The sequence below is a fragment of the Ahaetulla prasina genome, chromosome 2 (genome assembly GCF_028640845.1).
Source record: "Ahaetulla prasina isolate Xishuangbanna chromosome 2, ASM2864084v1, whole genome shotgun sequence".
NCBI lineage: Eukaryota > Metazoa > Chordata > Lepidosauria > Squamata > Colubridae > Ahaetulla > Ahaetulla prasina.
In genome coordinates, this window is record NC_080540.1 from 127,932,653 (window position 1) to 127,948,804 (window position 16,152).

General features: G+C 40.5%; 1 protein-coding gene across 1 annotated transcript in view; it reads left to right on the plus strand.

Annotated features, from left to right (window-relative positions):
• JMJD6 (jumonji domain containing 6, arginine demethylase and lysine hydroxylase) overlaps positions 1-16,152 on the plus strand; it is a 92,477-nt gene that overhangs the window by 33,593 nt on the left and 42,732 nt on the right. The window contains 1 exon segment of the mRNA XM_058170524.1: positions 12,904-12,967. Within this exon segment, the coding sequence (XP_058026507.1) occupies positions 12,904-12,967 (64 nt within the window).

Below are 16,152 nucleotides of genomic sequence, written 5' to 3' on the forward strand. Positions count from 1 at the left end.
TGGATTTCATACCTGACTAAAACAGTCACTGAAGAAACTTCCCCATTGCCAGAGATGAAAATAAGTTTTGTCCAACTGTTATGCATAGAACATGGAAGGGTCAATTTTGTGTTTTGCCTCAAGCAGCAGAATGTCATGGGCCCTTCCTTCCTCATTATGCCCTGGAGAAATCCTTGCTCATTCTAAGCTCTGTTACACCTACACGAACCCATACAGAAAGTTGCCCTGCTAGACATAAATGCTTTTTACTCATTCCAACCTATTAAACATAAGAACATTGTGTTTCTGTGAGCTGAAAATAATTACAGACAGGATACATTTGTGCTGTTTTTCACATTTGGTAGTTATTAACCCAAGGTTGCCATTTTCTTAAAAACAAAACAGGAATTAGCTCCAGAGCAAGGACACAATATGCACTATCCTACAAGGTCCAGATCAACTATTTAGCCATTCAGCTCTGCCTTGAATGTGAAAACTTTGCTTGCCATATGGTGACCTTAGATATTGCTGTAAAAATCGAGCATAATAAATGAGGCCACAGATTGTTGTATGTTTATAAATCAACATAAATTATGTAAATTCTAAAATACTAGTACACAAAGCCTTCTCTTTCATTACTTCCTTATGAAGGAATTGGACAGATTGTCTTTTTTTCAGAGAGAGGAAACAGCTGGAGCATTAGAGTAAAGGATATTACCAAGATATGCTCCAAGATCCAAACTCAGGTTTTATGATTTGATTTGAATAGCTGCCCATCTCAGACTAATGATTCTGGTTGTATAAACCCTACTTGGGCAGACAGTGGCCCCTGGGAAGCATATCTCAGCTGTCCAGTTTGCAGAAAATTGGTAGGCATTTCCCTGCTGAATTTCAGGGACCCTAGAGCAAGATTACTGGAATGGTTAGATTTGGATGAGGCTCCATATCTAACTTGCACACTCCTGCTCAATATTGTTCTTTTCTCATGGGAAAAGGGAGATGCTATTAGCAGCAACACAAAAATACCATCTTATATGAGGATCATTAAAAAAAGAGCAAGGATTAAATTTTACTTATCTCAATGAGATCTCAAATATAGTTTAAGGAAGGATATGAATATGGAGGCAGGTAGAAAGGGTACAAATATGAGCTGAATGAACTTGCTTCTTTGAGCCCAAGGCCTCCAAGAAGTGATATAAGTTGATGATATTTGTACCTAGACATGCTCTGTATATGTACAGTATGGCAAGTTTAAGAAGTGTCACAACTTCCCTCAATCATTGGAACTGTTGGTTGATTTTATGTAGCTATATAATCAACAAAGCAGAAAGAGGTTCTGGCTCTGCAATTAGGCAAAGTCGGACAGCTCCCTGCTGCTTAGGATGAGGGCAGTGCAACAGACAGAAGAATCAGAAGTGCTGAGGGAGAGAGCTCTGTATATGTCATGACTTGTCTGCTGCCCTGTGACACAGTCAGATGGCCCATCATCTGCACTGAAATAAAAATGACTGTGGGAAGGAAATGCTCTTGAAATGTTCTTCAGCTGACCCAGGATACCCAAGGAGAGACTTGTTCCTCACCTTGTTTTTGTCCCTCCTTGCCTCAAAGCTTTCCCAAAAATGGAAAGACACATGAGAGAAAAGAAAGGAAGATAGGAAACCAGAAAGGAAGATTTTCATTGATACACTTTCTAGATGTTGACACTTCCATTAACCTAGGATCTCTCCAAATGTTGGATATTTCAATTTCCATCACCTGACTTTGTCAGGATCTGAGGTGATGGGAATGATAGACTAAATATTTGGGGGTACAGTAGTCAGAGAGAAACATTTTATATAGTTCATAGAATGTGTGAATGAAAATAAAATTTCATTGATTGTTTCTCAGGTACTTTTCTTGTTGGATCCATTCTTTTTTCTTACTAATGAAACAATTGGTCTTCCCCCCATGTTGTTCTGTTTGGCATTGCAACATTTATTTATTTATTTTTACCATTTTCCACCTTTCACATTGTAGTAGTTATTTTGTAGACTGCAGAGCAACTCTGAGGCTAAGTATTGTGGCTCATTCTGGGTTTGGCTAAGTACTAAGTACACCTTACTAAGTCATGGTTTTGCTTTAATTATGGTTTACTGAATAAACCACAATTGGCAAAATTCAAGTATAGCACTGTGGTTGGATTCACAAAATACACTAAGTCCAATCCTAAAAAGATGCATTGTGCCTTAGAGTGATTGTGAATCTTGTTCTGAACCAACTGAAATCAAAGGAGGTTTTTAAATGGCTAAGATCAATGCGACTTTAGATTAATTCATACATGGGACTGTAATATCCAGTGACAGCTTGTACACGGGCAGTTCACTATTTCAAACTTTACAGGCAGGTGTCATTTTGCCCCAGGAGGAAATTATGCATGGGTACATGCTGTACACATGTGTGAGGGAGGGAACTATTCATTAGTTAGCCCTCTGCCTCTCCAAGGGTTCATTTTACAAAAGTGATCTGGAAGATTGTGCCTGGCTGTTATTAGCCAAGCAAAGATGTCCAAATGCAGGGCAGCAGGCAACCTTAGTCCCTCAGAGGCAGAGACCACCTCTGACAGGCACAGCCATGTGGAAAATGAATTGTGCTAGACAACAGCAGTCCTATTTTCCAATAAACTGACATTTCCCCCTGCAGAGTCAGCTGCCGGCAAACACCCGCCTTGCTTTTCAAGGAGACAAAGTTCTGATTAATGAGCAAAGGGAATATGTTATTCCAGCTGCTCTGAAGGAGTTTCTCCTTGGGGTAGGCAGGAGTTTTAAGAATCAGAGATATTATATATATATATTTCAAATCACAATAGCCAGCCACCCTGAAATTTGTATAAAAGGGGAAAAATTCCACATCGCCCTTTTTTTCACTTGCATTCCAATAGGGAAGAGTGTTGGGAATTATTACTGATTATTAAACTAGACATAGATTAGAGGAATAAATAAGAGGGAAATCAAATAATTTAGCTGAGAGAACTCCAATTAAGAATTGTAGTATTGTTGGATATGCATATTTCATTTAAGAAAATACAGAGCCTGTGTGATTTGAATGAAAATGTACAGAAGAAGACTTACAAAAGACAGAAAATTCATCTTTCATTATGCAGAATTGTTTAGTTTCTATATAAAAGGTGTGGCAATACAAAAGATGTGGCAAAAGAGAACTGCATTTCAGCAACTTTGCTAGTGGATAACCTGAATTATGGTCTCCTTCCCAGTACCGCTCCAATTCTTTTTGCAGGCTCTTGAATACTTCTGAAAAAAATATTTTAAAATCTCAAATAGCAAATGGGGCTAGATTCAGTAGCTCACCCTCCCAAGTATAAAATGATGAGATCAGGCCACACATCCAGGCTGTTGTAATGGCTTCCTTTGTTAGAGCAGCTAGGATGGATGCCAGATGCCAGCAGTGAGCCCAATTAGAAGGGCCTTAATAAGCTATTGTCCATTCTCTTTTAGGGGCTGGAAATTCAGCAAACCTGGCCCCTGTGTACATAGGAAATAATGCTTGATTTCCTCCTAACATGACATCTCTGGGAAACAAGCCACATGTTCCTGCAGGCATTTCCCAAAATTAACAAGGCTGTATTAGAGATTTAAGGCAGTCTTTTTCAACTAAGCAGCTTCTAATATAGTTGACTACAATTTCCATTTTGCTGCTGAAGGTGAAAGGGCTTGTATCTAATAAAAGGAATAATAAATGGAACCAAGTATCTGACTACCGTGTTTCATCTTAATAGCTAACCTTTCTAAGTAACCTTCATTCCAAATTAGCATCCCACGATCCGCATTGCCAAATTAACTTCTCTCTCAAAATCCTAGCACCTGAAAGCAAGAAATGCTGTTCTCCTAAAGCACAGTTTCTCAGCCTTGGCAACCTGGAGATGAACCTGGACTTCAATTCCCAGAATTCCACAGCCAGCATGTCCCACAACCAAACATCAAGTTGCCAAGGTTGAGAAACACTGTTTTAAAATATTACATATTTTAATACGCTGGGGAAATGAGGGCTAGCAAAGCCATTATTGAAAGGATTTCAGGGGCTGTGGAATTACACTTGGAGCTTCATATAAGCCTGCTGTTTTACACACACACACACACACACACACACACACACACACACACACACACCCTTCGTTGTAAAGGGCACCTTCTGTAGTATGTTTCTGCCTTTCTTCCATGATGAAGCTCAAGAAGAAATAGGGAAAAGGTCTCATTTGGTCTTTTATCAAACAAAACTCAGACCCAATTTAGGGGTTTTTATCCTACTGCTAAAACGTCTTTTGAGGGAGTTTGCTCACCAAAGGCTCCTAGTGATTCCCTTATATCCAAAATTTAATCATTTAAGAGAGACTTGTCAGAAGTAGTGGTTCATGCAGAACTTTCTTCATCTCACTTTTGTTTGTATCTCCTCCATTGCATTTAAGTCCTGATCACACTGGTTAATTTCCTCCAAGCCTTGATCCAAAAAGTCCCCATTTTTTATCAGTTCGTATTTTTGAATAATTAAATACATTCTTTCTGTGTAATCCTGTATAAAGTCACGAATCCATTCTTCTGAAAAAACCTTCATGACAAAGTTCTTGCTGAAAATCCCCTTATGAAATACTTAAACAAGTAACATAATCCAACAATCCAACACAATAAGATGAAGTCTCCATTCAGTTTCGATTTCGCAGCAAGGCTATCGGTCTATTTGCAGTTAGTCTCAAACGCCATTTTAAAAGAAGGGGGGAAAAAAATTTTTCTCTCTTTAAAAAAAGGAGGAAGTCAGAAAATCAACAATACTTGCAAACCAATAATTGTTCACTCATGCTTCTTCCGTCTGCTTATAGAAATCCACAAAAAGAAATCAATTGTTAGCAGAACTTGGACACCTTCCTCTTTCCTGCTTTTGCAGGAGACACGCTGGATACTGGAGATAGGAGGAATTCAATGGGACTCGACCTTTCAGGACTTTGCATAACAAAAACAAAGCCCCTAGGGGAATCTACCACTCTCCCCCCTGCTCTTTCCCCTGCTCTCTCAACCAGAGAGGGAAAATTAAGTCGGGAACAGCTGTTCGTAGCTGTTTACACCGGCTTTTACCATATCCAGTGCGGAGTGCCATAAATTAGCACCCAGCGAGAAAGGTGGCGCCAAGCGGAAGTCAGAACTTTCTTCATCTCATCTTCAAAATGGCAGCATTGTTCAGAAGCCAGTTTTTATGCCTTTGGAGCTGACAAGCGTCTCACTCAACTGAGCTTTGCAAGTGGTGGTGGGGCTTTTTAAAGCAACCGAACACTAAATTCTGACAAGGCTATGATATGAATATCCTTTCCAAAAGAAAACAAGAATCCTGATATAAATATTTGACTTTACAAAGTGGAATTGCAGCCCATCCTATGATACTTTATATGTGAGCAAGCTGTATTTTTCTGGGCATAAAATGGAAATACCGCTTGTGGTTCCGCAAAGACCATGATGACAAAGAAAAAATATTTGATGATTAAATATAATTAAAATTTTAAAGAGAGGAATGCATCAGAGATGGGTTTCAGCAGGTTCAGTCCCGTTCTGGAGAACCGGTAGCTGAAATTTTGAGTAGTTCGGAGAACCGGTAGTCAAATGATTGGGAGGAAATGGGGATTTTGTAGTAACCTTCCCCTGGAGTGGGGAGGGAATAGAGATTTTGCAGTATCTTTCTCCTGCCATGCCCACCAAGCCACATCCACCAAGCCACACCCACAGAACAGGTAGTAAAAAGTTTTGAAACCCACCACTGGAATGCATGATATTGAACTGTGGTACTCATATACTATAAAAGAAACAGATTCTTCAAGAAGAATTAAATTTATCAGTTGATATCTGCAGAAAGCCTTTCTCGGTTGCAAGTAATAAAGGCAAAGAATATTGGTGGGAAATCTTCAAGGCTACAGAGTCAGTCCCCAAGCAGCCAATCTAGGAGTTGAAGATAGATTTTTTTTTGGGACTTACAATCCTGAGTGGTTACCAATGAATCCAGCAATTCCTGGTTTCTAAGCTAATGCGGAATCTATTTATGTACTCAATGCCCAGGTGAAATGATGTTTATCATTAGGCAAATGCAGTTGGAGGTCTATTGTTAATGAACTAGATTAGAAATGAGTTAAAAACAGCAGACTCAAACAAGTTTGCAAAGCATCTCAAGAGGATAGGCTGGCCCAGAAGACCATGTCAGCTCCTTTCCTTATTACTGCATAGAGAGTTGAGACTAATAAAGAAGGGGAAGAAATAGTAGATTTACTTTAGATAACAAAGAATTTATCCAGAATTGGTTCTAATTACCTAGCTGGGAATGCTGGCATCTTGATGTAATTGCAGATAATAGTTCCTGGGAGAAGTAGTATTTCAGTTCTTTGTTTACAAATTCTGTTATCTGAGCAACAAAAAGGCCCCCATTCCTTGATATAGCATGACAATGAAATAAGCTTTTATTAAAGGGACTGTGTAGAGAAAGGAAGGAGTGGCAGCTTTCCGAGCCACCAAAAGTTTTGCAAAAACACAGAACTGTGGGCTCAAATAAATTCCAGCCCTCTAGCTACTGAAATGGTGGTGATAAATTGATGATATTCCAACTTGTTTCCATAGATAGAATACAATCAGCTGGGAACAGGTTGTTTGTCAAAAAGTTACTGCCTATGGAAAGAGAGAGTCTTTCCTCATCTGTCAGCCCTTCAAGAAATGCCAGGAAACAGATTCTACAAGTTTGACTATAATTACTGATATACTTTATTAATGAGGTATAGGTTGTAGTTACATAATCCTGAAAGCCTAACAATGTCTTCCCTTCCCTCCCTCTCCTCAATTTAGATTTTGTAACCATTTCTTCATAATTTCTCCAAGGTCCCTGCCTGCCTTGGATTCCAGAATAATATTTTAGGATGGGAGAAATAGTTCAAGCTCCAGGTACAGGGAAAACAGTACCAGGCTGGAGCTTGTCAGATAGACAAAGGGAAAAAAAGATTTAGAGATGAAAACATTCTTAAAATATATTTGTTGGCTTGCCTCTTTCTGATGCAAGATCTTGGGCTAATGCTTAGAAGTAGTTTGGGAATAAATGTCAGGGAGCTCAACTAGTCTGGATGGAAATTTAGAACTAACTGGATCTGCATACATCCTGCAGGAATTTGTGCACAATCTGGGAATTCTCTGGGATTCTGTCCTTACTGGGGAAGCTCAGACAGCGGCAGTGACATTTGCAGGAGGTGGCATTGCTGCGATGATGCTGCTGAATGACAGGAAAATGTGGAGCCATTGGAAAAAGATATCTCAGTCCTGGGAAAGTAGAATACATGACAAAGAATGTGTGAAACCACTCCCATTAAAATTGAACTTTTCATGTGCTTTCACGATTCTAATACCCTAACCCAGGGGTCTGCAAACTTGGCTCTTTTAAGACTTGTGGACTGCAACTCCCAGCAAAGCTGGCTGAGGAACTCTGGGAGTTGAAGTCCACAAGTCTTAAAAGAGCCAAGTTTGCAGACCCCTGCGCTAACCACATAGCTCTACATTCCAGCAGTAGCTTACTATAAAAGGTTGGTGGAGGAGACAAACTCAAGAAGTAGTCCATCGTTTTGCAGCTGTTGTGCTGCCCGTTTGTTATGTGGGTCACAGCGCACGTTACAAAGTGATGTGGCTTCACTCATTAGGTTTCAGCCATCATCTCAACTTTTGCTGTTGTAAAAACATTTGGGTGCATGCACTACTAAGACTCTAAATACGTCAGAACTCTTAATAATGGTCCTAACTAGTGTGAACAGGCAATTATTTTAGGGAGTACAAAGTCTCCCTGTTACAGGATTATAGAATATATTTTTAAAGTCATTTTCCCCTCTTAAGATACCATTTCATTGAGCATTTTAGTTATTTTATTGAATGTCTATTTTTCTTGGCTGAATGATGTTGTCTCCATTCTGGTTTCCTATAGTGTTTTTGACTGACTTCATAATTAAAGGGTTTTTTTCAGGGGTGTCATGATAATTATTCCACTTAGGCTGATATGAAGTCCAGTAACTTCTTGAAGTTTATTCTGGAATTCTTTATCAATGTTAGTTAACACAACAGATTCCCTTAAAACAGCCACTGCAATATTTTTTTTAAGTTCGCAATGAAATTGACACATTTGGATTCCATAAAACATGAACATGCTGTATTATCTGAAGAATTAAATACAATACTGTTTTTATATTAAAAACCTGACTATTATTTTCCTTAATGTTCTAAACTAATATAAGTTAAAAAATGAGTGACCGTTTTTATGCCCTTCTTTTTTTTTTAAAAAAAAAGTCCTCTTTATTTGGTGGGTTTCAAATTTTTTTACTACCAGTTCTGTGGGTGTGGCTTGGTGGGCGTGGCTTTTGGGCATGGCAGAGGAAGGTTATTGCAAAATCCCCATTTCCTCCCGATCAGCTGGGACTTGGGAAGGCAGAGAATAGATGGGAGGGGGCCAATCAGAATTTTTACTACGGGTTCTCCGAACTGCTCAAAATTTCCACTACCAGTTCTCCAGAACTGGTCAGAACCTGCTGAAACCCACTTTTCTGCTCAATATCCAATTGATTGCTACTAGTTATTTCTTGTATCAGTGAATATAGCTGATTAATTTATAGCAGTGAGTTTATACCCAAATCTCTCTTCCCATTTCCATGGGTTTCCTTCTTCAGTGTGTCTGCTCAGGCACGAGGCATGTAACGTACCAACTTCCAAATGGCTCTCACTTGAATTCACCATTTCACATTGCAGTCTGTGTACACAACAGTCTGGACTTCTTGGCAGGCAGATGACTTTATTCCTTTTCAAAGGCACGCCCAGCCTCAAGCCACCCCCCCACCCCCAGATTAGCACTGATTATTCCAATAGTCTGAGAAGTTGTTTGCTTTAGCAGCTGTTTCCTTCATTACAATGATGAAGAGATCAAGAAGCAGGATTTGGTTGAAAGGGAGCAGCAAATGATGTCACTGAGTTTGTGGAGCAGGCAGGGCCTTTATTTCAGGCTGAATTCTTTTCCTCTTGCAGTGTCTTGCATCAGGCGTGGATAAAAAAGCAGAGCCTTAAATGGCAACATGTGACACACTTTAGAAATGATAGCCAAGAGTTATTTTTCATCCTGTAGTTGTTGTTTTTTTAAACTCTCCTACCAAATTCTGGATTTAAATTCCTTTCACACCCCTTCTCTGTAATAAAGAGCTTGTAAGATTTTTCCTCCAATCTATATCTGCATTTGGCATTGCAACTTTCTTTTTTAATGTACATAAAAACAGCAATGTAACAAGCAAGATTTCGGTTCTCTCGTGTCCTTTCCTTCTGCAACGAATTTAGGGCAGCTTTACCACTTGCTGCAAAATGAAGCCATGGATCTGTCGGCAACAGGATGAAGCTCGTAGGAAATAAGCAAGGGGGGCTTTGTTTGTGAGCTTCTTCATTTAGAAATTAAAGTTTAAATAGGTTCCAATCCAGTTCCAAAACAATCTCTGACAAGTAAAGCAATAGTTGGATGTTTTCCCCACCATCTTCTTCCACATCACATTACTATGAATGTCACGGTCAACTATGCTATAAGAACATGAGAAAAGCCCTGCTAGATCAGCCCGAGACCCATCGTAATCTACTATTTCTCACATTGGCCTATTTGATGTCCTTCAAAGTAGGAGATCCAGATGTAGCCCTGTCCTTCTGAAAGTCTGTGAAGTCAGGATTTGAAGGCCAGTTAACCCCCTAGTCCAAGTAACATTGAATCTCAATAGCAGGGGTGGCAAACTCGCAGCCTGCGGGCTGGATGTGTCACGTGTTGGCAATGCCCAGTTTAGCAAAGGGGGGAAAAGTCACAATACATCATGTGACGATGCCATGACGATGTGAGTTTGACACCCTGCTCAAGAGAGATCACCTTTAATTAAGTTGGTCTTCTCTATGTGTATCCAATCTGCTTTTAAACTCTTCCAACCTAGAGGCCACCATCACCTTTTGTAGCAATGAATTCCAAAGTTAACTGGGTTTTAGAATAGAATAGAATAGAATTTTTATTGGCCAAATGTGATTGGACACACAAGGAATTTGTCTTGGTGCATATGCTCTCAGTGTAATCTACTATTTCTCACATTGGCCTATTTGATGTCCTTGCAAGTAGGAGATCCAGATGTAGCCCTGTCCTTCTGAAAGTCTGTGAAGTCAGGATTTGAAGGCCAATTAACCCCCCAGTCCAAGTAACATTGAATCTCAATAGCAGGGGTGGCAAACTCACAGCCTGCAGGCTGGATGTGTCACGTGTTGGCAATGCCCAGTTTAGCAAAGGGGGGAAAAGTCACAATACATCATGTGATGATGCCATGACGATGTGAGTTTGACACCCCTGCTCAAGAGAGATCACCCTTAATTAAGTTGGTCTTCTATATGTGTATCCAATCTGCTTTTAAACTCTTCCAACCTAGAGGCCACCATCACCTTTTGTAGCAATGAATTCCAAAGTTAATTGGGTTTTAGAATAGAATAGAATAGAATTTCTCACATTGGCCTATTTGATGTCCTTGCAAGTAGGAGATCCAGATGTAGCCCTGTCCTTCTGAAAGTCTGCTCATCAAGGTACAACATTTACAACACAATTGATGGTCAATATATCAATATAAATCATAAGGATTGCCAGCAACAAGTTATAGTCATACAGTCATAAATGGAAAGAGATTGGTGATGGGAACTATGAGAAGATTAATAGTAGTGCAGATTCAGTAAATAGTTTGACAGTGTTGATGGAATTATTTCTTTAGCAGAGTGATGGCCTTCGGGAAAAAAACTGTTCTTGTGTCTAGTTGTTCTGGTGTGCAGTGCTCTATAGCGTCGTTTTGAGGGTAGGAGTTGAAACAGTTTATGTCCAGGATGCGAGGGGTCTGTAAATATTTTCACGGCCCTCTTCTTTTATATGCTTTTATATGCAGAACCCCCACCCTCATTTTGTATTTACTAACAAGACTTTGAATTTGTCTCTTCTGAGCTTCACTGCATTTATTTTATGCTCTCCAACGTAACTGGTTTATTGCAATTGAATCTAAAACATAATTAAAGCTTTTGTAAGAAAATCTGGTTTGATTTAGTATGTATTTTAGGTTAAATTGACCGAACTAAGAGTGAAGAGGAGATAGGTGGATTAAAGCACTTTTAGAAAGCAGATAATCCTTTATAGAAGTAGATAACTACTCAGATAGACTCAGCTGGCAGTTCTGCAGCAATATCTATGACTCGTTGCAAAACAGGCACAGGAGGAAAATGAATGTTGCTAAACTTAATCCACAAAGAGAAGCTTAACAATGTGGCTACTGCTGTGTTGGCATCCATTTGGGGACCAGCTGGGACCAAAATGCTTAAAAAAGTTTAGAGGGGTTCAAATTTAGTTAGTGAACCCAAATTCTTATTATACCCATTAAGTGGCTTCTAATAAGAGACCGATTAACCATAAAGCTCTGTTCATGGCCCTGCCAGTCAAGGTTGGCTAGTTCAGCTAGCCCAACCATTTTCTTTTTTAAAAGCTTCATAGCTTATCACTCTAGGGGGCGGTGCACATCTCCGTTTCAAAGCCAAAGAGCTAGCACTGTCCGAAGACATCCATGGTCATGTGGCCGATATGACAAAATGCCAAAGGCACACAGAACGCTGTTACCTTCCCACCAAAGGTGGTCCCTATTTTTCTACTTGCATTTTTTACGTGCTTTCGAACTGCTAGGTTGGCAGAAGCTGGGACAAGTAACGGGAGATCACTCTGTTATGCGGCACTAGGGATTTGAACTGCTGAACTGCCGACCTTTCAGTCAACAAGCTCAGCGTCTTAGCCACCGCATCCCTAAATAATAAATAATAAATAGATAATAAATAATAAATAGGTATGCATAATAACAAGGACCCATCTGAACCTTCTCCCCAGACAGTTTTCATTCTAGCTCAGGAATAGCCTGAATATGCAGAAAAACCCACCATCAGTTGTTGCCATCTCCAGATAAGGATGGAAAGGCTGTTGACTTGAACTAGACCAGGGGTGTCAAGCTTGTGTCACGTCGTCATCATGTGACGTATCGTGACTTTTTTCCCCTTTGCTAAAATAGGCGGGCGTGGCCAGTACGTGGCGCATCCGGGCCGTGGGCCGCAGGTTTGATACCCCTGAGTTAGAGAAACCGCAGACAGAATTGTCAACTTAGCTCAGTAAAAAGCAACCCACATTTCCCAATGTGAATTCACTCCCTAATGATTGCTCTCAGGAAAGGCACTGACTGTAGTGGGGAGAAACCATAGAAGTTGCAACGCAGCTCCTCTGAACAAAGACAGCTCAGGGTGGGTCACACTTTGTTTCCACCAAATATGGGCTTCCTTAGAAGTGAACAAAGAGGCAAAAGGGGCTTGTTTTGGGAAACATTAATTAAAATATATATGAGTGTATAGGACGGTAATAGTGATGCTGGGTTTGGTGAGTTAAGGAGCATTGAATGCAAAATGCAATGAAGGCAGGCTAGTGAATAGTATACATTTTTCCCTGGTGACACCCTTCACCCTGATTGCTGAGCTGGAGATAACAGAAGAGATCCCTGTTTTTTATAAAACTGCTTTCTAAATTCCCAAGACATTTGGTGCAAAGAATACGTCTGTTTTATCACATCTTGATAACAGCCCAGGGCTCTTCCCTTCTGCTCTTGGCTTCTTTTCCATCTTGATTTTATCCTCTTAATTGGAAGTGACAGTCTCCTCTGGTGGCCCTCTCTGTCCGCACGCTCCTGTTCAAATCTAGGAAATGGTGGAAGCTGTCAGGCCCCACTGAACTCAACCAGGGGAATTCGAGGTCCTGAGAAAGAATCTGGAATCTGATTGGCTGTTCTGCTCTTTTCCAGGGTCACAGGAAAAATAAGTACAACTTGCTGCCTTGTTATTTTGCAATCTGACACCTAAGTACCAATGAAAAAGTGAATGCATATGTGTGCATACATACCCCTACTTATGTGTTTGTGTTGACTATGAAAAAAATGAATCAATTGGCACGTTGAGATGCTACTAGAGTCAACTTCTCTCCAATTGTAAACTTGGAGCCAGACTATGTGCAAATACACCTTGAATTAAAATGGTTGAAGCATTTCCTAAAGAATGCTATGATGTCTAGTTTCCCTCTCTTGCCTATATAGTTTTTATATAGCTCTCATTTTTTAGGGATCACTATGGATGAAGAGATGGTCTCTTCAGCTTGACAAGGATATGAAGCTCTACCCATCTCATAAATACATTTCTTATCCTGAGAATTAGTGTTGTGTCAGGGCCCCATCTCCCTATAGTTTTGGGGCATATCTAGAAAAATCTATTAAATAAGGAAAAGAAAACAGATAATTTCTGCTTTTTCTTTTTCAGTTCAACATCAGCTTGGGGGGCTCAGAAATCAGGTGTGAATCTACTTGCCTTCCCTACCGGTTCGGAAGTGCACGTGCCTTGCACGTCATGTGCACACTTGGACCCTCTGTGCATCCGCAAACCCTTCTGGGCATCTGCAGAGGGTAAAAAACATGTTACTTCCTGGTTAAAACCAGGAAGTAACAATGACTGGGCAGGTGGGCAAAGCCTTGCGCTGCCGCGCTACCGGTTCTCCGAACCACCTGCTGCCATCACTACCAGTTCAGCTGAACCAGTCCAAACCGGTAGCATTTCATCCCTGGCTCAGATGTTTTCCTTTTCCTTTTTCTTTTTTCCAAATTACTCAATCACTGAGGGACTTTTGTGCATTTATTTGCTTGCTCTAATTAGCCACAGATTTCAAACAGGAAAGAAGAGGTTTGGAAATACCTAAGACAGTGATGGTGAACCTTTTTGCTTGATGTGACAACAATTTAGAAAATGCCTAACTTGACACTGCTGGTATGTCTCACACACCCAACCAAACAAAAGAGGAACAATTCTTTACATATTTATTTTTAAAAGTACAGTCCAATCATGTGTGATCCCCAGGATCTGCCATGTGATACTTACCTCTTTTTGTTGAAAGGCCCCTAAGGCCTACCCAAGTTTTCTCTGGGTTGCACAAGGACTCCATTCTTGAAGCAGCTTTGGCGAAGGCTCTTCTATGGCCTCTGCAGCCACCAAACATCATATGAAAGCAAACTCTGTTCTTGCATGATTTTTGGGTGCTCCAGTGCTCTTTGTGGAGCCCTCCTGTATGAGTTCCAGGGGTGGGTTCTACTTAGCTTTACTATCAGTTCACAACAGGAGAGTGCGCACGTGCTTCTGCGCATGCGCAGATCACCTGCGATGATGTGGCGGGTGGGCGGAGCGTCCCACTGGTTTTACTACCAGTTCTATAGAACCAGACTGAACCAGGAGCAACCCACCACTGGTCTGGATGCCGTGCGAGAATATACCCCATTCTCACACGACCTCCAGAGCCTCCAAAAATCATTCAAAAAAGGGCATGCTTTCAAGAATAGTTGTCAGGTGCTAGTGAATCGGGTGGGTCACCTAAAACATTGTGGCATATGATCTTTGATGTGTGTGCCATAGGTTCACCCTCACTGATCTAGGGGATGGAAGAGATGCTTCATAATAGAGTCCCAGCTCTTCACAGGATGATGGAAGTTGATTGATACCATGAGGGGAGGCTATTGCTCATTCCAGAATGTCAGAGAAGAATCTTTCCCTGCAGTTATTAAACCTTCTCCATCTTCAGCATGTACTCTTCATTTGACCCAACCCTAATTATGGCCCTTCCCTTCATAACTATCTTGCCCCTGCATAATGTGAAATAACCAGAATAACCAAAAACAAAAAAGAGAAATTTAAAAAATCAATATAATTGTGAATTGCAGCCTAAGTACAAAATTGCAGAAGGCCTCAGTTTTCAGGCTGGTCAAAAACTGATACCCCACCCCTCCCCCACCCCGCTTTCGTTCTTTTTGAAGTTGTTCATCATGCCCATAGAATTTTAAAGTATTTTTTTCAGGTTACATAAATAAGCTTCTAGTGATGATAGTTTAGAGTCAAGCAAATCCAACCAATAGAATAGTCTTAGTGGGCATTAAGTATTATTAAACGCCCAGCTTGCTCGCTGGCTCCAGCTCTGAGAGGCTTGGACCCAAACAGCTGGAGGGGGACAAGTTGGAGAAGCCCTAATCAGATTATTATCGCCTGCTTACCATTCTTCCATGGAATTCCAAAAATAACACAAGGGCTGCCTGGACTCGTTTTGTGCAAGAGCTGACCAGGTTGTGACCAGCTTTCTTTAACAAAGTGGTCCCTATCATGAGTTCTGGACTCACCCTGGTGCTAATGCACTGCCTTTCCCATTAGTAGTATAGACCAGGGGTGGGGAACTATGGTCCCTTTGAGACCTATGGATTCAACTTCCAGAATTCCTGAACCAGCATGGCTAGACTATTAGAATTTATGTCTCTTTTAACTCAAGGCTGGCTCAGGAATTCTGGGAGTCCATAGGTCATAAAGGGGCCATAGTTCCCCACCCCTGATAGGGAAGTGCTTCTTGAGTTTACACCAACAAGCACCTGAGTGTTCACAATGCTTCCATGATACAGTGCTACTGTGATCTAAATAAAAAAAAAAAGATTGTTATTCTTGAGAAAAAAATGGAAGTAACCCTAAGTTCCTGAAGCATGGGAGTACAATATATGCGTATTTTTGGAGTGGGAATGTATATACATTTAAGTGTTTAACTCATAGAATCAACTATTGCAATGTCCTTCCTGTTGAAGACTACTTCAGCTTCAATCACAGCAATACAAGAGCAAACAATAGATTTAAACTTAATGTTAACCGCTCCAATCTTGATTGCAGAAAATATGACTTCAGTAACAGAGTTATTAATGCTTGGAATACACTACCTGACTCTGTGGTCTCTTCCCAAAATCCCCGAAGCTTCAACCAAAAACTGTCTACTATTGACCTCACCCCTTTCCTAAGAGGTCTATAAGGGGTTTGTGCATAAGAGCACAAACGTGCCTACGATTCCTGTCCTACTGTTGCTTCATGCTTATGCTTATGTATGCTGTTATGACAAATAAAATAAAAATAAATAAAAAATAAAGTGGGAAAGGCTGCTCAAAACAACTCATAGTAGAAAAGGTGAAATTAAGAATCTAAGAGTAAAGGTGGATAT